Source organism: Aspergillus tubingensis, assembly GCF_013340325.1.
Source record: "Aspergillus tubingensis WU-2223L DNA, scaffold_6, whole genome shotgun sequence".
NCBI lineage: Eukaryota > Fungi > Ascomycota > Eurotiomycetes > Eurotiales > Aspergillaceae > Aspergillus > Aspergillus tubingensis.
In genome coordinates this window covers 760,977-787,037 of record NW_023336280.1, presented here as the reverse complement: position 1 = coordinate 787,037, position 26,061 = coordinate 760,977, and the positions used below count along the sequence as shown (strand labels likewise).

At 52.0% G+C, this 26,061-nt stretch overlaps 9 protein-coding genes across 9 annotated transcripts; 6 read left to right on the top strand and 3 right to left on the bottom strand.

Annotated features, from left to right (window-relative positions):
* Window positions 1-100: 100 nt before the first annotated feature.
* AtWU_04036 (N2227-domain-containing protein) lies at window positions 101-1,434 on the top strand (the record flags this gene model as incomplete). The annotated part of the gene is made up of 2 exons (XM_035499147.1): window positions 101-207; window positions 294-1,434. 2 exons carry the CDS (start codon window positions 101-103, stop codon window positions 1,432-1,434), a joined length of 1,248 nt encoding a protein of 415 aa, XP_035355040.1.
* A 1,613-nt stretch (window positions 1,435-3,047) lies between these two features.
* AtWU_04035 (Hsp70 family protein) lies at window positions 3,048-5,404 on the top strand (the record flags this gene model as incomplete). The annotated part of the gene is made up of 4 exons (XM_035499146.1): window positions 3,048-3,644; window positions 3,721-4,653; window positions 4,710-5,148; window positions 5,205-5,404. 4 exons carry the CDS (start codon window positions 3,048-3,050, stop codon window positions 5,402-5,404), a joined length of 2,169 nt encoding a protein of 722 aa, XP_035355039.1.
* Window positions 5,405-6,558: 1,154 nt separating this feature from the next.
* On the bottom strand, window positions 6,559-7,560 carry AtWU_04034 (endonuclease/exonuclease/phosphatase family protein; the record flags this gene model as incomplete). The annotated part of the gene is made up of 1 exon (XM_035499145.1): window positions 6,559-7,560. One exon carries the CDS (start codon window positions 7,558-7,560, stop codon window positions 6,559-6,561), a length of 1,002 nt encoding a protein of 333 aa, XP_035355038.1.
* Window positions 7,561-11,061: 3,501 nt separating this feature from the next.
* On the top strand, window positions 11,062-12,141 carry AtWU_04033 (heme-dependent oxidative N-demethylase family protein; the record flags this gene model as incomplete). The annotated part of the gene is made up of 3 exons (XM_035499144.1): window positions 11,062-11,480; window positions 11,538-11,660; window positions 11,739-12,141. The coding sequence occupies 3 exons, from the start codon at window positions 11,062-11,064 to the stop codon at window positions 12,139-12,141; spliced, it is 945 nt and encodes a 314-aa protein (XP_035355037.1).
* Window positions 12,142-12,748: 607 nt separating this feature from the next.
* Window positions 12,749-14,018, bottom strand: AtWU_04032 (acyl-CoA thioesterase II; the record flags this gene model as incomplete). Its single annotated transcript, XM_035499143.1, has 4 exons — window positions 12,749-12,796; window positions 12,852-13,369; window positions 13,424-13,853; window positions 13,917-14,018. 4 exons carry the CDS (start codon window positions 14,016-14,018, stop codon window positions 12,749-12,751), a joined length of 1,098 nt encoding a protein of 365 aa, XP_035355036.1.
* A 548-nt stretch (window positions 14,019-14,566) lies between these two features.
* Window positions 14,567-16,036, bottom strand: AtWU_04031 (uncharacterized protein; the record flags this gene model as incomplete). Its single annotated transcript, XM_035499142.1, has 3 exons — window positions 14,567-15,374; window positions 15,441-15,518; window positions 15,570-16,036. The coding sequence occupies 3 exons, from the start codon at window positions 16,034-16,036 to the stop codon at window positions 14,567-14,569; spliced, it is 1,353 nt and encodes a 450-aa protein (XP_035355035.1).
* A 784-nt stretch (window positions 16,037-16,820) lies between these two features.
* On the top strand, window positions 16,821-21,008 carry AtWU_04030 (FAD/NAD(P)-binding domain-containing protein; the record flags this gene model as incomplete). The annotated part of the gene is made up of 8 exons (XM_035499141.1): window positions 16,821-17,415; window positions 17,505-18,057; window positions 18,110-18,438; window positions 18,494-18,680; window positions 18,737-18,975; window positions 19,026-19,274; window positions 19,331-20,507; window positions 20,567-21,008. 8 exons carry the CDS (start codon window positions 16,821-16,823, stop codon window positions 21,006-21,008), a joined length of 3,771 nt encoding a protein of 1,256 aa, XP_035355034.1.
* Window positions 21,009-21,331: 323 nt separating this feature from the next.
* AtWU_04029 (GPI-anchor transamidase) lies at window positions 21,332-22,540 on the top strand (the record flags this gene model as incomplete). The annotated part of the gene is made up of 1 exon (XM_035499140.1): window positions 21,332-22,540. The coding sequence occupies one exon, from the start codon at window positions 21,332-21,334 to the stop codon at window positions 22,538-22,540; it is 1,209 nt and encodes a 402-aa protein (XP_035355033.1).
* Window positions 22,541-23,423: 883 nt separating this feature from the next.
* AtWU_04028 (cell division control 45 family protein) lies at window positions 23,424-26,061 on the top strand (the record flags this gene model as incomplete). The annotated part of the gene is made up of 2 exons (XM_035499139.1): window positions 23,424-24,212; window positions 24,268-26,061. The coding sequence occupies 2 exons, from the start codon at window positions 23,424-23,426 to the stop codon at window positions 26,059-26,061; spliced, it is 2,583 nt and encodes an 860-aa protein (XP_035355032.1).

Below are 26,061 nucleotides of genomic sequence, written 5' to 3'. Positions count from 1 at the left end.
AGGGGTTTGAACGTAGGTAGGTAGATCTATTCTTACTTGGCTACGGGCCTATCTAGTATTGGATTGGATTGCTGATTATTCAATTGCTAGTCACTGCACCATGGACGAGCACGAGGCAGATGAAATTCGCAGCTGGTCGGGCGATTTCGACCCCTTGGCTGATAATGCCGAGCGCCGTGTGCTTTTTGCTGCTTTTGATTCATTCAGGTGAGTCATTTACGATGTGACCGGTTGTGTTGTTAAACATAATCGGTGGTAGTCCGCGGGCATGTCTACGTTGCTAACACCCTCAGGCAATATCGGAGAACGGCGCATATGAACACCACTCACCGTCGTCGTCAGGCCTTTTATGCCCTACCATCTGCCCACTGGCAGATGTTGTCTGAGCCGCCGTTCTCCATCCTTGATAACTTCAACCGCGTGGATGACGCCATCGACGTGAACGCCGACATCGCAGATGCCATCCTGACCACCGGTCTCTCGTCATTCGGGCTCTCTGCGAACCCTGACCCCAATGACCCGCGTCAGAATTGGCACGGGACGGCCACTCAGTCCGATGTCAACAAGGCGCACTCCACCCTGAGACAATTCTACCGGGACTGGAGTCAAGAAGGCCAGGCAGAGCGAGACGTCTGCTACGGCCCTGTGCTGTCCGACTTGCAGAACGAGTTCGGCGCGCGGATTGGGTCCTCCGAAGACGAGGACGAAGTCAGGGTGCTGGTTCCTGGCGCCGGTCTAGGAAGACTGGTGTTTGAGATCTGTCGGCAAGGCTTCGCCGCGGAAGGAAACGAGATCTCCTATCACCAGTTGCTGGCGAGCAGCTGGATCCTGAACCACACGCTCGGCCCTCAGAAACACGCACTGCATCCATTTGCGCTGCATTTCTCGAACCTCCTGTCCCGGGAGCAGCAATTGCAGGAGGTCAAGATCCCGGATCAGCATCCGGGTACGGCTATGGTGGAAGCTCAGGCGAATTCGGCGCCATTTGGGCGCATGAGCATGTCGGCGGCCGACTTTACTGTATTGTACACCAACCCCAGCAACAAAGAGGTGTTTGATGCCGTGGCGACGGTGTTCTTCATCGACACGGCGCCGAATCTCATCCGGTACGTCGAGGCGATCCGACACTGCCTCAAGCCCAACGGGCTCTGGATCAACGTGGGACCGTTATTGTGGCATTTCGAGGACGGCAGCAACCGCAGTCAGCACGGAGGCAGTGAGGAGGGCCAAGGTGACCAGGGGATTGGGGAGCCCGGGAATGTGGAGCTGACGGAGGCAGAAGTGTTTTGCCTCGTGGAGCGAATGGGCTTTGCGATCGAGAAGCGCGAGGCGCCGCACGAGCGACCCATGTGTGGATATATCCAGGACCCGGACAGTATGTTGCAGCCATTGTATCGGCCGTCGCATTGGGTAGCACGGAAACAAAATGTATAAAGGATGTTATATACGACTGATTTTATTGAAGTCTTGTAGATGATGGCAGGTGATGATGATGGCGACCATCAAAACAGGCCGGTGTCGGTCGGGAGTAAGCAGCAAGCCAACAGGGAAACAAAAGAGGTGGGATGTTGGTCTGGTGTTGTGTCATGAAAGATACCATACGGAAATAAAACCAGATCGGCGATACGGGACACAGATTTTCAGCCGCAGACAACGAAACAAAGAAGAGGGAAAGAAGACAGTTGACAGACAGACAGACAGAGACAGAGACAGAGAGACAGACAAGGCTGGCGAAGGCTTAGCGGGCGTGGCTGAACCCGCCGGTTCCTTGGGGCCATTCCTTGGAGTGTGTCCACTCCGTCCATGGGAGGCTAAGTAAATACTAGTAAGTCAGAGGATGAGTGGAGTGGACGGCCAAACAAAGGACACAGTCCGGGCAGATGCAGATCCACCCACAACAAGAAGACGGATCGGCTCAACTGCCAACACTCGATTATAAGGGATCATCGGGTGTCAATCTCGAGTTAAACAAAAGTACTTTGGACGGTAGACGAAGAGGCTGGGAAGACGAGGATCAGGATGATCGCACGCGAAATACTTACTCTCATCTCACTGTAGATGGGTAATTTGTGGAGGATGAAATCAATTCAATCTCTCGGAAGGGTTCTTTACGCCGAGGCCAAACTGGGGGTTCCTTTCAGTATCAAACCATACCGTACTGTATGGTATCATACATCCATAATAGAATCAGGCTGAGAAAGAGAATCATGTTCAACCATGAATTCGCCAGACTCTATCTGGTCGAGATAAAATTATATTACTTGAATTGTTTTCTTTTTCTTTTTGATGGCATCCAGACCCGTCAAGACAGAACCCTGAGAGTTAGTACCGTCATTAGGAGTAGTCGGAGAATTTGGGGAAGGGGAATCCAGGGTTGACAGAACAGACCTGATCCAGTCGGGCGTTATCGCGACCCTCTCAATTTAATCATTCCAGAGCACGGATTCCCTGCCATCAAATCAATCCCAAATCTCACTTCATAAGCAATGATTGTTAGTTAGTGACTTAGTTAATTAGCTGGGCGTTTAGTTAGTTGGTTCTTTTTCGCTTTCTCTTTTTTCTTACCCTTACCCTTTCCATCCCCCTTTCGAGGCTGAATCTACCCGATCCTTGACATTCTCATCGCATCGCATCTCCCCCGCAATCAATTTGGTGACAAAGTTCAGTTAACTTTCCCGTCTGTTTGTGTTTAGTTTAAACTGTTGTTGTTGCTGCTCCTCCTCCTCTTCCTCCGACTCCGCCTCAATCGATTCCACGCCCACTTTTCCTGCCATTCCCATTCCATTCCTTTTGGGGGAGGAGAGAGTCACTCACTCACTCCCTTCTCTTGTCCTTCGTTCTTACCTGCTTTGCTCTGCTGCCTTACCCATCTGACCCGCTTACTCTCTCACACTCCCTCCCTCTCTCCCTCCATTCTTTCCCTCCCCCTCTTCCTTCCTTCCTTCCCTTTCCTCTCCTCTCCTCTCATTCCCTCCCCTCCTTCCCTTATTTCCCCCCCAATCTGCATCCTCCCTCCGTGCCATCATCCGGTCTTCCATATCGACCTGATGAGCTCACGGTTGAACTTCAAATCGTTCACCTTCGGGACGAAGCGCAACAAGAATCACTCGCCTGTGCAGCACAGCCAACCTGTGAACGCTCCTTCTACCAACACCCTCGTCGCCGCTCCCTCCTCGGCCACTTCGCCCAGCTCTCCTCCCTCCGGTACCAGTTCCTCGACTACCAGCCTCCCCATGAATAACCAGAATACTTTGGGGCGCCCCCCGAGCTACACCTACAACACCGCCGGCCGGCCCACCAGCCCTCTGCCGCCAGGCCAGCCTATGCCTCACCACCCTCCGCCGTTAAATACCAACCTACCGTATCCTCAGTCCTCCATGGCCCCCATGGGTGCTCCCCCCGGCTACGGGTTACAACAGCAGCTCGGTCCTGGCATGGCTCCCGGCCTTCACCAACCCCAATACGGCGTGCGGAACCCCGCCGTCGAAGTAGAAGGCGCCGGCCGGAGTAAAGCTCAGTTGATTGTGGGAATCGATTTTGGCACGACATTCTCCGGTGTGGCTTTTGCATTCGCGACCAACAACGAGGCGAGAGAGGACATCATCACAGAGTGGCCTGGCGCAGGCACTCACACCAAACAAAAGGTGCCGAGAAGCCCCCCTCCCCTCACTTCCGCACATGACCAGCTTACTGACCAGAGTCTTTGCTTGGCTCGTCTAGATCCCGACCGTTCTGTACTACGATCAGTACCAAAAGGTGGTGGGTTGGGGCCCGGATATCGCTGATGCTTTGGCCCCCACCGGATACCCGAAGCAAGGGGTACAGAAAGTCGAGTGGTTCAAGCTTCAGCTGATGCTCTCCGGAAACACGTACATTGACCCCATCAACCTGCCGCCTTTGCCCCCGGGCAAGTCGGAGATCGATGTCGCCGCCGACTACCTCTTCAAGCTGCGACAGGCCATGCGGGCCCAACTCCAAAAGACCTTGGGTGAAGTGTTTACCCGTGAAGAGCGAAACATTCGGTACTACATCACCGTACCGGCCATTTGGAACGATGCTGGGAAAGCAGCAACACGAGCCGCCGCCCTCCAGGCCGGCTTCCTGAGAGACGAGAATGACAACCGCCTAACCTTGGTGTCCGAACCCGAGGCAGCGGCTCTTTTCTGTGCAAAGACCGGTCTGCTGAACCTCAAGATTGGTGACGCCATCCTGATTGTCGATTGTGGAGGTGGTACGGTCGACTTGATTGCGTATGAGGTCGAAGAAGAGCAACCGTTCAGCGTCGCGGAATGCACCGCGGGCTCTGGAGATTCGTGTGGTTCCACCGCGCTCAACCGGAACTTTAGCAACATTCTCCGTGCGAAGATTCGCAAGATGAAATTGCCGGATGGCTCCCGCACGGCAGGCAAGGTTTATGCCAAATGTATCATGGACTTTGAGAATCGGATTAAGGCCGACTTCCGCAACAATGGCCAGAAATGGGCAGTGGATGTCGGAATTGAAGCCGACTTCCCAGACGCAGGCATCGAGGAGGGTTACATGACGTTCACCAACGAGGAGATCCTGCAATGCTTCGAGCCCGTCGTAAATAGGATCCTTGAGCTGGTGCGCAATCAAATCATAGCGATCCAAGCGCAGAACAGGTCACTTCAGGTTTGTACCCACCATCCGTCCGCCCAGCTGCATTGGAAAGCTAACCAGAATTGCAGAACGTCCTTGTTGTTGGTGGTTTCGGTGCCTCGGAGTATCTTTTCCAGCAGATCAAGCTCCACGTCCCTCCACAGTATCAGTCCAAGGTCGTTCGACCGATGGACTCGGTCGCTGCCATTGTCAAAGGTGCCGTAACTGCCGGAATCACCGAGCGGGTGATTACGCACCGTGTAGCACGACGCCATTACCTGATGGCCACGCTGCAACCCTTCAAGGAAGGATATCACCCCGAGCAATACCGTGTTCCTAGTCTTGACGGCCGCGACCGATGCAAGTACACAAGGCAAATTTTCGTGCAGAAGGGCGAGCGGGTGAAAATCGGCGAGCCTGTCAAGGTGAGCTTTTTCCGGCAGGTTGCGCCGGGAGCGACCCTCATGTACGAGGATATCCTGTACGCGTGCGATGAGGATGTTTGTCCCGAGTACACTAAGGATCCACGTAAGTTGCATTTCGGACTGGCTGCCTTGTTGATGGGGTGCTAACGTTGAATGCAGGTATCAAGGAAGTCGTCACCCTCACCTCCGATCTGTCCCGTAAGAACTTGGAGACCGATTTCGAGCGCATGGACACGCCTCAGGGTACTTTTTACCGAGTGTACTTTGACATTTACCTCACACTGGATGGTAGTGAATTCAGCGCAGAGCTTGTCTGTCAGGGCGAAGTGATGGGTCGGTGCCGGGCCAAATTCAGGTAGACGGCGCCCTGCTTGGGTTAGGCAGGCAGGCAGGCAGGCAGGCAGCAGAGAGCGCTCCTGTATGGATGGTCCGAAAAAAGAACCGACTGAGAGTACGAATCGGGTTGAATGTGGAAGTCCCAACTTTTGTGATACACCAATGATGATCAGCACTGCACTGGGAGGGCGTTTTATATGCTTGAGCTTGCGTCCGTGTGGACGATTTTGGACATGATCATTTTGTTGCGAGCCCCACCGATTTTGGGGCCAATTGTCTGTGTTTTCTTATTCCCCTGGATACCTCTTTGGATGAGCTTTTTGATGAATTCTATTTAATCCCATAATGGCAAAACTATCCATGATGGTTTCTTCCACCGCCGCTGTCACTTTCGGGACCTAGTCATTCTTCCGGGCCGACTACTACTGTACTAGACAGGTCAATAATTACCGTCCAGGTGCATATACCCAATATTAGGGACTACATGATTGGTTATGAAATTGTCCGACATTGAGTTATTTTTTCCCCCATCATGCCTATATTATCAAGAACCTCGGTATGAAGTACTGTGGTAATTATTGGGCACCATTATGAACAACCATACAATAGCCATCTCCATCACCCATACGGAGTAACTGGAGTAACTACTTCTTCTTTAGGTAAAGACTACTAAGCATATGTCAAATCAGACTCCCTCTCACACTCTCTACAGTAGGAAACCAAGATAAGCCACGTAGTTCCTTTTCAAAGAAGACGGATAATATAGACGTGTACGTTCATGCACGTCTGACGCTGGTGGCTGGTTTAGGAGGATAATGGATCAAGGCATCCATCATCCATTATCTGTTTTCAACAAATGAAGCTGTCACAACTACTGTATATAGAAAATGTGGGGTGCTTATTGGATGCATTGATAGATATATGCATGGGGGAGGACATTGGAGATAGCCATGTCCTTCCGGTCTTGTCTTGTCCTATTATACGCAAATCCATTGGTAGACAGGTGCGTCTGACCAGTTGGGGTTAATGGAATAGAATGAATGGATGGTAGAGCCACGTGTGTGTGTGGGTGTGTTTGTGGTGGGAGCCCGGGAATATGCGTGTCCTTACTCAAGAGGTAAATGCATAGAGTAGCAAAGAGAGAGAGAGAGACTAGAGGGAATGTTTGATGATATGCTTACAAGGGCTCTTTAGCAAGACGTAAGCAGCACTTTAGACCTGAATGGTCACTCCAGGGCATGGGGGTATCCAATTGTCGTAGCAGTAGACCCTGTCCCGCGCTGTTGATTGCACCGGGATGAAGAATGTCCATCTCTTGCCCCTTCAGGCCAAGAACGGCCACTTTGTCCAACCGTCCTGGAGGGAAAGGTTCCCGACCATCAAGACCCCAGGTGAAGCCCGGTTCGTCGGGGTGCAGCTCGTTCCACACATCTACCAGACCGTTGGTGGCCACGAGACTGTCATCCTCTGGGAGGACAGGGTTGAAGTCTCCTGCGACGAAGCCATGTCCGGCACAACGGAGACTATTTGCAACGATGGCGAGCTGCCGCGGACGACAACTTGGCTGGAAGGCAAGAGAGTCCAGATGCACGTTGACCAAACGGACACGGGTAGCGGATTGTGGCATGAAGACATCACAGCAGAGAGCGTCTCGGTCAAACTTACTTGGATAGTTAACTCGCCAGACTGGTCCGAGGCATGCTTTGTCTGGGTCCTGACTGTCTGTACTGAAACTGGCTTTGGATAAGAGTATCACGGTAATGAATGCGAGACCCCCGTAGTTGCTGAGGTCCCCCTCGTTAGTATACCAATTTTCGCGAATCCAGGGTTCATTGAGGAGGTAAAACAGTGCTGCCTTAGGGACTTCTTGGAAGAAGAGTATGTTAGGTGGGGTGGTTTGATTGCGTATGGTGGAAATGATGCCGGCCATACGGTCATCGGGAAACTTGGCGAAGGCATCTACATTCCAAGTTACAAGGTTAAGTGCAGGTATCTTTAGTTCCGCTTTGTCTGAGGCTGGCATTGTGCTCTCATCGCAAGTCACTGAGGTAGAGGGTGGAAGTGGGCTCCAACAGTTGGAGAGTGCATCAAAGGAGTACCATTCCTGAAAGGTTGGCGGGGCATCCGCATCAGCTGGTAATGGAGTGGACTGTGTGGAAACATTTGCTGAGGAAGTCATCGTTGTGCAGTGCAGAGACACGTTCCTCACGATCTGCCTAGATGACCCAATTGGGAGGAGTGGAGAGGCTTGGTGATGAGCCTGCAGTGGCAGTTTTCGTTGGATCCGAGGATGAAACAACGAGGGGGGTGACACAGCTGGGGCGAAGTGCTTGCTTGCTCCCTGGGATAGGGACGAGGGGAAGAAAGAAGAAGGAGGGGAAGATGCGTTGGGATGGACGTTGGAGCGAGCCTCCTTGCAATCACATGATGCAGGGGTCATTCACCAGCTGGATCACATGATGGCTTCCAAATCGCTCAAACAGGAAGGCCACTGCATCCACGTTTTCACTCTGCTGCGAGGAGACCCTCCAAACCTGTCTGTCGGGCGTCTTCCCCCTTCGTGGCAGCGTCTGTGTACCGTCGGCTCAATCGATTTCATCATCTTACTAAGATCTAGGCAGCGCCCTGTTCAGCTGCCTTGAAAAAGCCAAGGCCACTAGAGCCCCGTTCAGCAACGGCGGCAGCAAACCCTGGCCATCTGGACTACTTTCTCCCTCTACGAGACGAGACACGCCCTCCCCGATCTAAGCCCGAGTGGTAGCCGGTCTTGTACTTCTGATGCCAGAGGCTGGGTAAAACGCCCTGACACAAGTACGAATATCTTACCGTACAAGCTGCCCTTTAGGGCGACCGGCCAGTGGCTTATCAGTTACCAAGACCGGTGTAGACCTAGAACTAAGTCTCATTGCCATGCGGAGAATCGTGGAGAACCACCATGGTAGGACCGGCATAGCCGTCCGTGCACGGTGAGTCGATCCTCTTGGGACTTGGACCCAACTTGGGCCTAGTCGAGTCCCACAGCACGGAATTGCAGCTTCCTCGTCCACTCCGATGGCGTGGTCCAGAAAGAGGAGCCCTCGACTTAGTAGGCTCCCAAAGACTCAGACTAGGCCTGAGCTGAGTCAATCCGTCGCTACGGAGTAATGCCGTATGGCCCGCCGAGATTCTTGCAAATCCCTCTTCAATCATTCGACGATCACTGACGAAAGGTGGGTTACCACACCGTGCGCCGGTGTTTTTCTGAGGCCTAGAGAGTCTAGACATGAGTTTTGGCCTGTACCGTATGGACTAAGATAGTAGGCTGTGCCGAAAGGCAGACAATTTTGGGTCCGCAAGCCAGTCAGTCCACTCAGAGCGTCGTCGTCAAGTCAAGGCAGTAGACACTAGGAACTCCCCACTGTCCCATCGTTGCTATCGGCGAGCTGGCGTACAAAAAAGCAAGTTGGGGGCAATGAAAGTCCATTTCGGTCCGAGAGCCCGCTGTGTCTCGGAGGATTTGATACTCTCGGTGGATGGTTTTGGACAGATGTGACGAATGCAAACTGAAGAGGAGAACCCGAAAAAAGAAAAAGGAAATGCAAGAAAACAGGGTGATTAACCTTGATCTTCTGGCGGAGGAAATCTGAGATCGCCCCAACAATGATGGAAGGGGCAAAGTAAGCAATCCCGAAAGAGTATAGAGAGGATGGGAAAATAAAAAATCAAAAAAAGAAATGAGAGGAAAAGCAAAGAAACGCGGCATAAGCAACGTAAAAGATAAACCAAAAGTGGAAAAAGGAAAAAAAAGACTCAAAAGCCAGCTAGATGAGACGAGTGGGAGAAAAAGACGCATTCTTTCTTGAGACACCGCCGTCTTGTCGCACATTGAGAAGAGCAAACGTAACGGACACTGATAATTAGTTCCCAATTAAACTGGACCTGCGGCAAGCGCGCTTTGCGCGAACTGGGGCGGTTGCAGCGCAAAACCCCAGATGGGCTCATTTAGGAAGAGTGGAGAAAAAAACAAAAAGAGCAGATTCTGGACTCGTGCCGGAGGTGGATCGCCCGTCAGGTTATTTCATAATTTTCCATCACGCCCACGCTGAGCATCAACTTACCATGGATGGGATGCACGTCCCAACACAGTAAGTAGAATTACACTAGCGGATGAGTAGCGTATAGTCTGCGCCAGAGGCCTGGCAGGACTGCAAGGACACCTCACAGTACGTCAGTGCCGACCTGGGGCTTTCTCTTAACGACTTAGCTCCAATATAGTGGCATCGCTGCGCCGGAGCCGACTGACCAGTCGCAGCAACTGGAATGACTAGACTGCCAGCACGTCACTCGAAACAGATGGAGACCAAGCGGTGCCTTCTTTCCATCCCCAGCATGGTAGGCAGGTCCGTAGAATTTCATAGCCGGCTAAGAGGACGTCTATTTGCCATTACGCTGGGAGCTGATGACCCTCCTCCCACTCGGTACCGAGTGGGAAGCCGGCCCACGCAGCATCCCACGCGCTTTCCTTCGGTCATCGTGCCCTCTGTTGCACAGGTGATGATGTATGATTTTCATGCACTCCGGTCTAAAGACATGCTTGACTGGTCCCCGGAGGTGGTCCCAACATACCGGACTGCGCTATTTCTTTCTCATTTCGTAATTCCATCAAGTACGATGTCCCCGTTTCGATGTCGCTGCGTCTGCCCCGGGAAAGAAAAAAAAGACGAATACCGCTGGGGCGGAACCGCAGGAACCTGTTAGACAGGGGAATCATTTCCCCTAGGATCCGATCGGGTTCAGCTCACGAGGTCTTCCAATGGGCGCGCGCACGGACGATATACGCGTGAGCTCCGCCTGACGATTCCATAGGAAGAATGGAAGTAGGGAGTGGTATTATTGTCTCTGTCACAACCCTTGCCCGGCCTAGTACTCTTTCGTATGTGAGTAAGCGCGTTAACTTAGTACCATTTCCCATCCAGGCAAATCAAGACTAGTAGGCACCGGTACCGTCGCAATTGAAGTGACATCCAGCAGCTAGTACATGGGCCGGGCTGCGGATCCAGGGCGGAGACGGACCTGCGCATGGTTTGAGTTTCTCGTCCACATAGAGTTCACTCTCTGATGGATCCTCACCCCCGCGTTTACCACTAAGACCCAGTGGAGCTCGATTGAAATGAATGCTGAGAATTCAGTGGGATCATGTGGATGCTGTCAGGTTCCTTTTCTTTTTTCGGGGCGGCGAATTGCGGCTTTTGCGGGGAAAGACAGAACGTATCAGAACCCAACCCAGCTCCCTGAATCCGGAATGTAGTAGTCCACTTGTAGCTAAATCGTCTGACCCTAATGATGATCTTTGAGACTATGGCTTACTCTCCTGATTATAATTGGAGCCATTGTCCTCGCCGGGAGCAGAGAGTTTCGCCATGTTGAATTCTCCCATTGCCTCTTCCCATCAGACTTGCGACGTGGAGACCTGTATGCGTGAACAATAAAAAGCTTCATCGAAGATCCTCTTCTTTTCTTTTTCCCTTTTCTTCATTCCCTTTTGTTGTGGACTTTCTTCTCAACGGCAATGAATACCCTATCATGTCTTGCGTTGTCGATTTTTCTTCTTTCCATTATCTTCACCAGATACCGAAATAATCTTTCATCGTTATGGCGCACAAAACATGCCCAAGAACCGGGTTGCAACGATCTGAAGAAAATGGCTCCTTATCCGGCCCAACCCATCAAGGGCAGGGAGAGGTACCGAGTTATGATGGACGTTCGAAAATTGGACGTGGAGAACTGGCTCACCGTTGACAAGAACTATATGGACGAGCACGAAGTTAGAAGCCAATTGCTGGAGACAGAGAAGAGCAAGGTCCTCCAATGCCTCCCCGAGTCATACGATGCATGTTTAGAGGCATTGGAGGAGGTAGTTGAATTCCTCTGCCAGCGATTCTCCAATGTGTTCGAACAGAAAAAGTGCGGCGATGAAACGACTGTGCACAACAAGATGACCGGAGAGACATTTTGCTTTGGAGGGAAGAACAAAGACGTCGATCCTCTAGAAATCGCCGTCAGACTGACGATGGAGGACCTGAGTATTCTGATGAAAAACGAGGAGGACGAGTACTATCTGTTAGTCTTAGAATCCTGTTTCCGCATCCAAATTGACCGACTAACCGATATGAATAGCGCCGCCAGCGCAAGCCTTTTCCCCGTTGGCTGGACAGTTCAAGACCGCATTGGGTGGACCATCTCCAAGCTTCACAACCCTGTACCACTGTGGCATCAGCAGGTCGCCAATTCAGTCAGCAAGTAAGTACTCTGGATGTTTTCACTGGCAGTAAAGGCGAATTGCAGAAGCAAGGAGAGAGGCTAACATTCTTACTCCAGATTCTTGGCTCGGCTCACACCGGCATCGCCCATGGAAAGATCCAACTACTTCGTCGAAGTGAAGCGGCCCGATGAAGATTTATTTGAGATCCTCTATCGACCAACTTCTCTATCTGAGGAGAATCCGGATCCAACGCCGCAAGATATTGTCATTCGTCGCGAGCGGCAAACTTTCCGTCGACTCCCTCGTACCGGAGCACTCGTCTTTGGTGTCAAAACCATCTTGACAACCCTGGACGAGCTACCGATGCAGGAATTGCAAAACCTTGCCAAAGAGATTAAGAGCTGGCCAGAGTATGTGGGTGAATACAAGGGAAGAGAGGTCTGGGGCCCTAAGGCTCTGGAGTACTGTGAAAAGAAAAGCCGAATGTATCAACAAGACCCTGAAAAGATGATGGTGTAATGGTTGAAGATTAATGAGGTAGGGAAGGAGGGAAGAAGGGGAAGGCGGCGAAAAGGACGCCATCGCATGGGAGGCTTTCTGTTGCATTTTTTGCGTTTTGCATCGCTTCTTGCATTGGGCCATCAAACGGATGGGCGGCTGTCTGATTTGAAAAGTCTCCGGTCAAAGCATTGTTTCTTTATTGTCTGTATTATTCTGCATTTTCATGATACCGTTGACGATCTGCATGACTTGAGCAATCTTGATATATTATAGTTGTTCGCCTGGGAGACTTCAGACCAGCCCAGAATGCACACACTTCTACCTTTTCATGTGAGAAGGAGCCTACTACTTGCTCTCAATTGAAAACTATAGTATCCAGTAGCACCAATGTTTACAGTTGGACTATATGAATTTCATTTCAGGTGCCAGTAATATATGGATGTGCCCCAAGAGACCTACGAAAGAATCCGACGAGGAATGACTAAAGATGATGGAATCTGATCGGTTCGTTGCCGACTATACTATATACTATTAATCAAATCTATACTATCTAACATAATTTACTCGAGAATGCACAAATACGGGTATATCTACTACGACTGGACGTCAACAGCATGTGTCCTCATCAAAGCTTAGACCGAGGTGGCTCGTCTTGTTTGAGGCGCACGACTCCCTATAAAGCAACTCATTAGACGTGTCTTTTCAGTAAAAGCACTCATCACACATACCTCTTGGGTGCATGTAGCGATCAATGTTCCATCCTTTGACCAGATTTTCTGCAGAACCAAACCTCGTCCCTCACCGGCCCAAGGACTCTCCATTTCTGTAAGCATCCATTCGTCTGCCCGGAATGCCCAAGGGTTATGGAAGTGGATTGAGTGATCAAGACTGACCATCATGCCCACTTCCTTATGTTCCTGGGGTGGCTGGTTAGTTACTCTGTGCAAAGCGCCCTCCAAGCGACGGCGTAAATCTGCCGTTTCTTCTTCCTTCAGCTCCTTGAGAGCGCGCGCAATATCCTCATCATCCAGGTCAGACGGGTTCTTGAGCGCATTTAGTGCCTTCTTGAGTTCCTCTGGGGAAGAGAACCGAGGAATGTTGTGAACCCTGGACACAGTGCCAATGAAATAACTGTCGGTCATATATGCAAGGGCGGAAAGATGAGCCTGATGACCACCCGCATCGGAAATCTTGCCCCGTGACCGCATGAATCGTCTCGTTTTCCTCTCCTGAGGAGGACGGTTTCCTGAGACAGTCAGCATATAACCTCAAGCTCTACCGACACACTATGAAGACTGACGATCTATAACCCCCGCTTTCTGTGATTCAAATGGCCCGCCGCCTGATTCCTCGAACCTCCTTTTAGACCCCGGTCCAGGCTCCTCTGGCAGAGTGACAGCTGGCATCGAAGATGCATGCTCGAGCTTCTTCTTGCCGCCACTGTTGGCCTTGTTGAAACTCAGTGTTGTGGTGAAGATGGGGCGACCGCGCTGTTTGGCCTGTACCGTCCGCGTGATATAGCTCCTTCCATCACGTACTCGCTCCACGTGGTACAGTATAGGGATTTCGGAGTCACCGGCGAGGAGGAAGTAACAGTGCATGCTATGGACGGCAAAATCGGCGGGAACAGTTCGTAGCGCAGCGGCGAGAGACTGGGCGATGGCAGCACCGCCGTAGATGCCTCGCGCACCAGGCGGATGCCAAAGGGGTCGCGTATTGGTGAACACATCCTGTTGAAAGAGAGAAAACCGTTGGACTCGCGAGAACTAAAGAGATGGGAGGGAAAGACATACTTTCCCCACGTCAATCACCGGTGTCAGCTCTAACACATTCTCAACGGGCGCCTTGGTGGGATCCAACGGCGGAGGTTTGAAAAGAGTCGCTGATTCCGCCATATCTAGTGCTTTTCCGACTCCGAGACAAGTAAGGAGTTGAAACACAGGAATATGCACGAAGCAAAGGAAGAAGAAAGTCTTAAGATCTGGCGGGGGTTAAGGAGGCCGCCTTCACACGCCGGTTCGGTGGAGCACGGGCTTTCCGATTCAGGCAATAGCCGAGGCATCTCGATTCTTCATAATTTTATCCGGACTTGTGCACAGTTTAACATATATACTGCCATATGACGGAGCAAAGTGTCCTGCAAGTGCATAGGCACCTGATAATTTCTGAGTGTCCTATTGGAAGGATTTTTGGCAGTGGCCTTCTATGTCAACCAGACAGCCGAGGCTTTATTATCGCGAAAGCAATCATTTACTGAGTACGCGTAAGGCGACAAGCCAGACTTTCAGTTTGGAGCTATCCTCAGCTGCACAACTCAATGACTGCTGTGAGAGCAAGGCCAATGATCAAATTACGTATGAATCGCACTTAGTATCCCACATTCTCGCTCAGAAGAACCTATGGTACAAAAAGCCTATCTCACACCTGCAGATAGAAAGCAAGCTCACGAGACTGGACGACCACCATTTCGATAGAGCCACAATCTGCTCATTTGGTGCATCTTCAACTTCATATTCAGCCCAACTTTCATGTTCTGCGCACTACCGGAGAGTACCGAGTTCAAACTAGTGCCATCTACTTCCCCAGTGCCTGCGTCCAACAGCCCCGCTGCATCTAGGATCGTGACAGGCCTATCTTCTTCACGCCTATCATGCCGACGTACTATGACATCTGTGTCCATGAAGTCGCCCTCCCGTGGCTCCCGCGTAAAGCGGTTGGTTGGGTCAAGTGGGAACATCGTATCAAGATAATGCTGATTGAACTGGTGGCCTGAAGCGGGACTAACGAGCACTTTACCCATGAATCGATTTTCGCGGCGATCCTGGGGCTTACTGTGGTCGAAATTCAGCACCCCAAATCGACATGCAAAATCACGTTTGTTGGCGTAGTGCTCAATATGTAAGATGCTGCGATTCTGGACATTGCCAGTGATGTCTCCTGTGCGCACATAGCGCATCGCTGCGTTACACGATGCCGTGTCGCGATACGGGTTGTTGAAGTGATTTGCAAGACAGCCAAAGGTGTAAACCTCCAGTTGTCGGATGAGATCCTGTGGTACTTCATCAAGGAGCCAATCCAGGATCATTCCGCCCTCAATACCCCCTTGCGAGTGCAGGATTAACACAACCTTTTTTACCTCTGGCCGGTACAGTGCTCTTCTAACCAACACGTAGCAGTCTCGGACATCATTTGTCGCGTACAACAGACAACGTTGAATGAGGCATTGGATAATGTCAAATATGACACCCGTTCTAACCACTATCAGATATCCATAAATCTGGATTGTTTGAACCTTAACAAAGGATGGGGAAGCATACGTTTTATTGTGGACGCCGACTACTGGACGGTGGAATGTCCGCGATATGCGATCGACGTTATTCTGTAGCCAGTTCCTCCTGATTCGGTCAGTCTTATACTCACAAGATAGGATGGAAATGAACACTAACCCAACGCAAATTCCATTGAGGAATATCCAATACTCGTCCTCATGGCGATTCCACCGTCTTGAGAAATCATCCTCTGTCGACCTGAGACCGTCTGCTGGGATACCCCGGTTCAAAGCGTAGCAGATGAGCGTATTCAAGGCGAGAGCGGTCACAATATACAGAACGTAGATGCCGAATGGTAGCCAGATAAACAATGGGAGTGAGACAAGAAAGACGAGCTGGAGGACAAACAAAACACAATGAAGACAGATGTCGAAGATATTGGCTAGAGAAGGGTACAGCTCATCCAGACTCCCACATGGCCATGGCGTGAGAGGCAAGAAAATGCATGGTAGGTAGAAGATATTACAGAGGAAGAGCCACAGATCAGCGAGGAACAACAACAAGGGCGAACCAGTATATTTGGGGTAACTGTTGATGTCCTCACCAGATACGGAGCCATAGACTTGACAAGACCCAGCAGGCATGGTGACAAGTTGGCAACAAAGTGGTCAAGTGTAAAGCTTGTGAAAGTGATGAGACATAGTCTCCTGAGTTTCGTTGTATGAATAGTTGATGGCGGTAGATATAGTTTCCAAGACGTCAAATGATTGTCTCCTCAGGCATCTCATGTGGCAGCCTAGAACTTGACGCACTCGCCGGGATGACCGATCGGGAACCCCGTGGTTTGCCTGGTTTGACGAATGAAGTAATGGCTGGAGGCGCCACGGAATGCCTCAAGATGACCAGCCAAGGGCCCCGGATCGTCAAGCTTGAGTTTAATTGACCTAGATTCTCTTCGGCCTGAGGAGCCGAGATTCTCAAGCCACAACATGCCAGATTGTCTGCGGACCGTTACTTTACTTACATCCAGCCACAAAGTCAATTCAGCCTTTCTTTACACACCATTGAACTGGTGGTGTAGCTGCTTGCGGAAACTCTCTTCAGACGACAGAGTTAGTTCAGCCTTGACTATACGATGCGGGCGGGGTCGATTAACGCCCAGAAACATTTTTTTTCATATGAACATGACGATTGTTCTATGCCGCGACATGTGACGGACTGAAGACCTACTCGTATCGAAATGGGTGAGCAAGATATCCCATAGTCGTGACCAGCCCCATGCTCTTCTGTTACGACTTACTTTCGGAAGCCAAGGCCTGAAATAAGCTGACAAGGCGCCCTGCTCGATTTTGAATTCATCATATACCTGCCTCCGTAGATACTCGGTCTCAGAACAGACAATCTATCAACACGGATAAAATAATTGCAATGCAAGACGGAATCAGAAGTGCGGAGCACACAGTGAATGGGATGAACGGAGTGCACGATGGTCCAAATGGGGGCTCACCCTACAATGGAATTCCGTCCAGAAAGCCTCAAGCTCACTCCGCTAACGGAGCTGATAAGGGACCACAATCCCAAAGCCGTTTCCCCCGTATCTCGATGCCAGTAGAGCTCATGCGAGACTCCTACGATGTGGTGGCCATTGGTTCAGGGTATGGAGGGGGCGTGGCCGCCAGTCGAATGGCCAGAGGAGGGCAGAGCGTCTGCGTCCTCGAGCGAGGGAGGGAGAGATGGCCTGGTGAGTTCCCTGAAAAACTGGAGGATGCGGTGGAGGAGCTTCACGTCAGCGGTCAATTCGCTCCCGGCGACAGAAGAAGTATTCCTGGAGCTATGGTTGACGCGGGGAACCCAAATGGCCTATACCACTTCGTGGTAGGCGAAGGCCAGAACGTATATATGGGTAACGGTCTCGGTGGCACCAGCCTTCTGAATGCCAACGTGTTCCTTGAAGCCCATCGCAAAGTGCTGGAAATGGGAGTCTGGCCAGAGGAACTGAGAGGACACGAGGCATGGAAAAAGTGTAAGCATGCACTTTCGTGACCTTTAGATATCGCACAATTCCAGGACCCGGAATTGCTCTCCCTTGGACCCGTTTCTGATGATTTCCAGATTATGACCGCGCAAGGAGCGTTCTGGAACCTGCCAAGTACCCTCCGACTTTCCCAAAGCTTCTCAAAGCCGACCTTCTCAAAAGGCAATCGGAGCTCATGAGCTGGGGCGATAAATTCCACCGTGTTCCGCAAACAACTCGGTTTGAGGACGGCCCCAACTCTACGGGAGTCTACATGCAGGCGTCACAGCTGACGGGAATGGATGCGACTGGTGTCAACGACGGCAGCAAGTCTACAACGCTTGTGAACTATCTCAGTGATGCATGGAATTGGGGTGCCGAGATCTTCTGTAATTGCGAGGTCAGATATGTTGCCAAAGCCCCCGATCGTGAAGGATACATTATATACTTCGCGTGGCGCTCCTGTGGACGAGACCGTTTCAGCACTTTCTTTGACGACCTTATGTGGGTGCATGCAAGAAAATTCGTTTTCTTAGGAGCTGGAAGCATCGGAACAACCGAGATCCTGCTCCGCAGCAGACAGATGGGCTTGGACTTGAGCGATGACGTCGGCACTGAGATGAGCGGCAACGGGGATATGTTGGGCTTTGGGCAAGTTCATCGCTGCGCTTTTCATGGACACAGAACTGAGACGCTGTAACAGGTACAATACCGACTATGAAGCTAACTGCATAGCTCGTCCTGAACCTACGCCTGAGCGACCCGTAGGACCATGCATAACTTCAGTCCTGGATCTGAGGGATCAGGAAAACGTTCTGGATGGGTTCGTGGTAGAAGACTGTGCAGTACCATACGCTCTTGCCCCACTCATGTTCAGCATGTTGGAATACTTGCCAGATATGAAACGTCCCAAGTACAGTCCTATTGAGAGTGTAGAGAAGTTTGTCGCACGACTGAAAGGCAAGCTTGGGCCATACATACCCGAGGGAAGTGTGCAGAAGACTGCCGTATATTTGATCATGTCGCATGACAGTGAGCACCTTGCATGCTTGTCAGTTTATAAGAACTGTTTCTCACAATATTGCAGGTAGCCAAGGCAGACTATCACTCCAGAAAGACAAGCCGGTGCTAACATACTCGGGTGTGGGCCGATCTAAATCTGTATCTCGCATCCATGGTATCCTCGAGAGAATGACAGCTGCTGTTGGTGGAAATTTTATAGCCAACCCAGTCTGGAGTACTTTGGGTAGGCAGGAGATCACAGTGCATCCCATGTATGTTCATTAGCGGTAGACCCGGCACCAGTTGAAGTACCTAACATTTACCGCAGAGGTGGAGCGCGCATCAGCAAAGACAACACTGGGAACAATGGAGTGGTCAATCACCTTGGGGAAGTATTGAAGGGAAACAGCAGCGAAACGTATGAAGGACTGGTCGTGTGCGACAGCTCTGCGCTGCCAGCAGCTGTTGGCGTCAATCCATTTGCGACCATTACAGCCTTTGCTGAGAGATCAGTTGAGATGGTAGCCCGGAGGCGAAATATAGCTATCGACTATAACACGAAGAACGGTGGGTACTGGGCAGAGACGAAAACGCTTCTCCCTCGCTAACAGCCTCAGGTCAATTGGACATGTTCGGTACTCCGGCATATCGTTCTCCTCAAGATGCAGAAACCGCGCAACTTGCATACAGGCTTGCGAAAGCCACTGAAAATCAAAACACCGGTGTCGTGTTCTCGGAGATCATGACTGGCTTCATATACACTGGTCCTGACGTTAAAGACTTTGAGGTCGCGACGAAGCTTGCTCGAGGTCGCTGCGAGAATGCACGATTCTTCCTGAGCGTCAAAGCATGGAGTGCTGAGGAGCGTGAGTTTATGCTGTTACATATAAGCCTCTAGTCAAATTCCACTGACGCTTTACAGTGGTAAAGAGCAGCCAACATTTGGCAAACTTGACGGGAACATTTACTTGCAACACGCTTGGAGGTGTCTTCTTGGTCCACAGAGGCACCTTCCAACTGTTCAACTACGATGCCCGGCAACCAGACACAGCGAACCTGACCTATAACTTTGACATGATATCGACCAGTGGGAGAAAACTGCATTTTAACGGCTACAAAGTCGTGAACAGTGCATCCTTCCTCAACCCACTTGAACTGTGGAGACAGACCAGCACGCTGTATGTCACCATCACAGATGCGAGCAATATAGTAGTAGGCCGCGGTATGCTGCGCATTCTGCCAGACGATTTCGGTTACGAACTGAAAACCTTCGAAACAAGTGGGCCATCGCTGTGGACAAGGGCCAAATCGGCAGCGAGCTTTCTCGCCTACTTTGCGAAACAGCTTTCCGTGCCATTTCTTTCGGCGCTTGGGCAACTTCAGTGGCCAGACACAACGCTGAACTACGCTTCTAAAGAAGTAACTCCATCCTCCACCATTCCATTGACAGCATCTGACGGAGTCACCACAAACATGGTGATGTGGAATCCCACCTTCCAAGGAAAGGATATTCTGGGCCCTGCCCCAACCTTACTCTTTATACCAGGAGCAGCAGTTGACCACAAGATGTTCGCTCTTCCTACCATAGAGAGGAATGCAGTCGAGTACTTCCGCGAGTCCGGTTATCGTATCTACTGTATCACTCATAGAGTCGGACGAGCTCCGATCGCTCGAGAAGGGTACACACCGTATGATGCACGGCGCGATATACACGCTGCTCTTGTCCACATCCGCAAGGTTATCAGCACAATGAGTCCGTCCGAGCCTCCTAAGGTCTACGTGGTGGCCTACTGCGCAGGCTCCCTAGCACTGTCTTGCGGCCTACTGGACAGCACAATCCCTAGTGACTGGATTCAAGGAATCACCGCATCAATGGTTTTCATGAACCCCAAGTTTGGAAAGGTTGATAGTCTCCTGTCCAATTTTCCCACATCCCTATATGCCCGACTGGTCAGTCCGTACTGGGATTGCACCAGTAGCCGCAACGACACTTATATCCAGTCACTGTTGAACCAGGCGTTGCGCTTTTACCCTCAGGGGGAGGCCGGGGAGTCGTGCCGATCGGTCGTCTGCCATCGAAGCGAACTTGTATTTGGCCGGTAAGTGTTCCAAAGACGTCTGTGCATCCGCCAGCAACAATCACCTAACAAGACCGCAGTCTTTGGACCCATAAAAACCTCAACGACGCCACGCACACCCAACTCGAACGCTTCCTCGGCGGCACCTCAATGCGTTCCCTTCAATGGCTCATGGAGAGCGGCCGGAAGGAGAGCGTTCTAGCCAACGGGCCAGCTTTCACCAATCTCGTCACGCCGGAAAACCTCGAACGTTTGAAGGGAATTCCGATCTTGTTCCTATCAGGAACTGGAAACATGGTGTTTACTGCCGAGAACACGGATATCTCATACACGACACTTTGTAATGTGCACGGAAGGGATTGGTACGAGCGGGAAGTCTTCACGGGCAAGGGACATTTGGATGCCTGGATGGGCGCGACAGCCTATCAAGACGTTTATCCGAGGGTGAGACGCCATGTTGATCAGATCATGATGTGGGAACAGGGCCCGGCTGGAAAGATGAATAGGAAGAATATGATGTAGGGATATGAGTGGAACCAGAATGTCTATCTATGTATGTGCTGTTTGGTTTGCGTTGTATGTAATAGCAGTCTCTAGTAATATCTACCTCAGGACAGGGTAATGCGCGCTGCTTCAAGCCCAATTGATGTAAACACCCCAAACAAGTCAAATAGCTCAAACATCCTGAATACGTCACTTGTGGAACTATGCCATATGCGGTTAAAGCCTTTTTACCCGCATCTCCGCCTTCCTGCCTCAGGAACACCTCCGACTCCCTCCCCGAATGCGGCTTGATTGATCATCATTGCAGGTGTCTGCGATGGTTTAACATCCCATCACCGATCATGTTGACGCCCTACTCAGGACTCCTTCGAGTCCTGCCTTTACTTCTACTCGCCCTCACCGTCACAGTGTCCTCCGAACATACCTCCAACTGGGCCGTCCTCGTCTCAACCTCCCGTTTCTGGTTCAACTACCGTCATCTCGCCAATGTCCTCTCCTTGTATCGCACCGTCAAGCGGTTGGGCATCCCCGACTCGCAGATCATCCTGATGCTCCCCGATGACATGGCCTGTAACCCTCGCAATGCCTTCCCCGGAACCGTTTACAGTAACGCGGATCGCGCCGTTGATCTTTACGGCGACAACATTGAGGTCGACTATCGGGGGTACGAGGTCACCGTGGAGAACTTCATCCGCCTTCTGACGGATCGCCTGGACGAAGATGTACCACGCAGCAAGCGACTTGGCTCCGACGCGGGCAGTAATGTTTTGGTCTACATGACTGGTCACGGCGGCGACCAGTTCCTGAAGTTCCAGGACTCCGAGGAAATCGGAGCCTGGGACCTGGCGGACGCCTTCGGTCAGATGTGGGAAAAGAAGCGCTACCATGAGCTCCTGTTCATGATTGATACCTGCCAGGCCAACACTATGTATACGCATTTCTACTCGCCGAACATCATCGCCACCGGATCCAGTGAGCTTGACCAATCTTCCTACTCCCACCATGCGGACAACGATGTCGGGGTTGCGGTGATCGATCGCTGGACATACTATGTGTTGGAGTTTTTGGAGACACAGGTGACGAGTGCCAACTCGAAGCTCACGCTGGGCGACTTGTTCGACTCGTACGATGAGTCCAAGATCCATTCCCAGCCGGGCGTCAGATGGGACCTGTTCCCTGGCGGCGAGCAGGAGGGACGGCTTCGCACCGTGGCAGATTTCTTTGGGAATGTGCAGAACGTCGAAGTTGAGAATGTTAATGCGACCGAGCCAGGCTCGTTGCAGGAGGATTTGATTGAGATTGCCCGACTCGTGAACAAATGGCGCGCCCGCGACCAGGACTATCTCGCCCGGCAGAACGAGTCCTTGGTGTCAAAGGATGCCAGTGCGCATAAGGAACCTTCCCCGCATTACACGGTCAGGACCAAGGTTGGGCCGGCGAAGATGTCAGAGGAATCTACGTGGCAGAAGCGGTTGGTCGGGGTTTCCGTCGTGGGCGCGTGTGCTGCTGTCTGGCTTACGGGATCGATCTTGGGCGGGACCTCGGCTTGATCTTGGGGCAGAATATTGCATTTGATGCGTGTTATAAACTAATTCTGAGTTTACTGACCTGGAGGCTAGAGCATATCTGCACCCGGGGTCTATGTTAACCGGATAGCGCAGGGATGGCGTTTCAGGTGTCCTTTTCTTATCATACAATCTTCCACTGTTATAATCAGCATAGCATGTACACAGATGAATGCATTGTTTCTTGAACAGACATCCAGCCTAGGGCAAGGCAATATGCTTTGGGACTAAACCCAAGTTCAAGCCACGCTTTGAGGATAAAACCAACAATTTCGACAGCCAATTTAGGAAAGCCATTCCCATTGCCCCTCGAAACAAGCCCGTCTGCAGTGCAACATTCTGAAGAAGTGAAGAACGTGGAGACCTGCAACATGCCAACGAGCAGCGCCTTTTGAGTAAAATTGATTTTATTTGCGAAGAGTAAAACCCGGGCTTGGCGGGCGGACCTCCGCACGTGCCAGACGCGTCTTCGGGCTGGCGATGCGCGCCGCTCGATTATTACATCGCCTGGTTTCCGCAGAAAACACCCACAAGCAACAACAACATCAGGAAACAATGGCGTGGACGACTCTTGTCTCTTACCTCTGAGTCGCCGCCAACTAAGTCTACCTGCCTAGTTTCCTGTTCTACGACTCAGATTTAGAATTCTAGGCACTTCTCAGTACTCTCCGACACGGCCCTATCCCTCCCTCTCGTCGCCCTCATACTTGCCCACCCGCGTGCTTCAGCCAATTCCTCCTTCGCTCACTAACTGAATAGAACCACACCACCTCCTACCGCGACTGCTTCTTTCCTCACGGCCTGACGAGGGTTCAACAAAAAACCCCCATTCGACCCTCTTCACGCCGCGAATCCAATTCTAACCGCCATGTATCTCCCCCGCCAACTCATCTCCCACCTTTACCAACAACTCCTCCGCTCACACCACCCACTCTCCCCACCTGTTCTGATCCTCGTGGCCCTCGAACCCGATGCTCTCTGTGCCTGTCGGATCCTCACGGCGCTCCTGAAGCGCGACTACATCCCGCACAAGATCCAGCCGGTAGCCGGGTATGGCGATCTCGCGCGCGCGGGCGAGGAATTGGTCAAGCCCATGCGGACGAACAATGGCGGGAGTGGTGGGGTAGTTGTGTGTCTGGGGGTGGGCGGCCTGGTGGATTTGAGCGAGATATTATGCTTGAGCAATGAGGAAGAAGAAGAGGAAGAAGATATGGGCGGGGTTGAGGTGTGGGTGTTTGATGCTAGGCGGCCGTGGAACCTGGCTAATGTGTTTGGGGGTGAGGGGCGGCCGTCTGCGGCGGCTGATGCTATGGGGATGGTAAATCTGGGTGCGAGACGAGGGTCGCGCGGTGTTGAGAAAGGGTGTATTACGTCGGCGTATACGTCCGGCAATGGGGGCATTGTGGTTTATGATGATGGGGATATTGAGGAGGAGTTGGGGAAGGAGCGGGAGGCATATTGTGAGTTACTGGCTATGCCCGAAGTGGGTGAGGAGGATGAAGACGAGGATGAGGATGGCGACTCGGGGAGTGATCGCGACGAGGATCATCCCTCGAGTGCGGATTCCAAGAAACGCAAGTCGTGGTCGCGCGAGGATGAGGACGACGAGTCGGATGATGAAGATGGGCCTCCACGTCAGCGGAGAAGGAGTGATTCGGTGTGTAGTATACGTTCTTGCTGTGCTGAGGCTGGTGCTAATGTGCTCATTGTAGGGATCCTATATCATTTCGTCGCCGTCACGCCCTCCGCGGAGAGCTATGCATGATTCGTCCAATTCGTCTCGCTCGGTTACACCAACATCAGATTCACCGTCGCCGTTACAACCCAAGCCGCCGTCGGCGCGCACGTTACGACGACGATTGCTGCGCATGAAGAGGAAGCACGAGAATGTGCTACAGACTTACTATTCGTCAGGGACGTCGTATTCGGAACCGATATCGTCCATCGTCTATTCCCTTGCGTCCGAGCTCGGTCGTGAAGACAACGATCTGCTGTGGCTGGCCATTGTGGGTGTCTCGAGCTTGGAACTGAGTGGCCGTACCATGTCTGGAGTGGGTGTGTCGAATGCGCTGGAGTACGGCGGCTCGGCTGGCTGGGGTGGAGAGAGAGGCGAACGAATACGGCAGATCCTACGGGATGAAGTCCTGCGATTAAACCCTCCTGATCCATATGAGCGAGATCGCGACATCAGAGGCGAAATTAACGGCGTCATTCCGACTACGGCACGTTCTCCGACAGACAAGTCGATCCGGCTATCGCCTGAACCGCGTTTCATCCTCGTGCGGCATTGGTCGCTCTATGACAGTATGCTACACAGCCCGTATCTGGCATCCAGACTTCATGTGTGGACGGAGAACGGAAAGAAACGACTACACAAACTGCTGGCGAAGATGGGCATCAGCTTGAACCAGAGCCATCAAAACTATACCCATATGGATATGGAGCTGAAGCGAGTACTACGACAACGTCTCTTGAAATATGCGCCAATGTACGGCTTAGACGGACTTGTTCCGCCGGAGGCGTCTGGGCATGCTGTCTCTCGCGAGGGATGGGGTTTTGTGCGCTGTTGGGGCTGGAAAGCCTGTCTCTCTGCCACCGATGTGGGTGTTATCGTCGGTGCAATCCTTGAAGTCGGGCCTGAAGAAGCCCCCGGGGTGTGGGATGCCAAACGCGCGTCCAAGACCGCTACAGCGACCAATGCTGATGGGTCTACCGAGTCAGATCTGGCCAGCCTGCTGCCCCGTTTTTGGAGTGCCTACGACGCGCTGTCATTGACTTCAGAGTCGCCGACGCTTCTGCTGTCATCTCTCCCTCTTGCCCAGCACTTGCACCGGGCCATACTTCGCACTGGTACTTCCCTACTCGCAAAGCACCAGATTCGTCATCTGCGAGCGTTTCGCATCGCCGTTGTCAAAGATGGTCCGGACGTGAAGCTTTTCACCAATCCGGGAGCATTGACCAAACTAGCCTTGTGGGTTGCTGAGGCGATCCGGGTACAAGAGAGGGAACGAGGAGACTCCGTCAAGGTAGGACGCAGACGGGCCCTGGGCACACCGCTTGTTCTTGCTGGGCTTGACGAGGACCGAGGCTTGTATGTGGTCGTGGGTACAGGAGGAGGTGGCGGAGTGGTTGACTTTGCCGCCCTCGCCAAACGGCGAGAGGAACGAAGGAAAAAGAAAGAAGCCAAGGAGAAAAAGCGCAAGGAGCGGGAGGAGCGTCGGGCGCAGCGCGCTGCCGAGCGCGCTGCCAACGGTGAAGATGACGAGGAAGAGGAGGAGACGGAGGAATCGTCGTCTGAATCCGAGTCCGAGTCGGAAGACGAACAGGACCTGCGCAGCAACAAGCACCTTCTGCGGAATAGGTTTGGAATCGCATTCCAGGAAGTGGTGCAAGAAACCAGTGCTCGAGTACGCATTGATAGCTTTGAGCACTGCGTGGTTGAGGTGCAGAAGGAAGACCTGGGAGGCTTCCTGGAAGCGCTGAGCTTCCGCAGTGTTGTCGGTTGA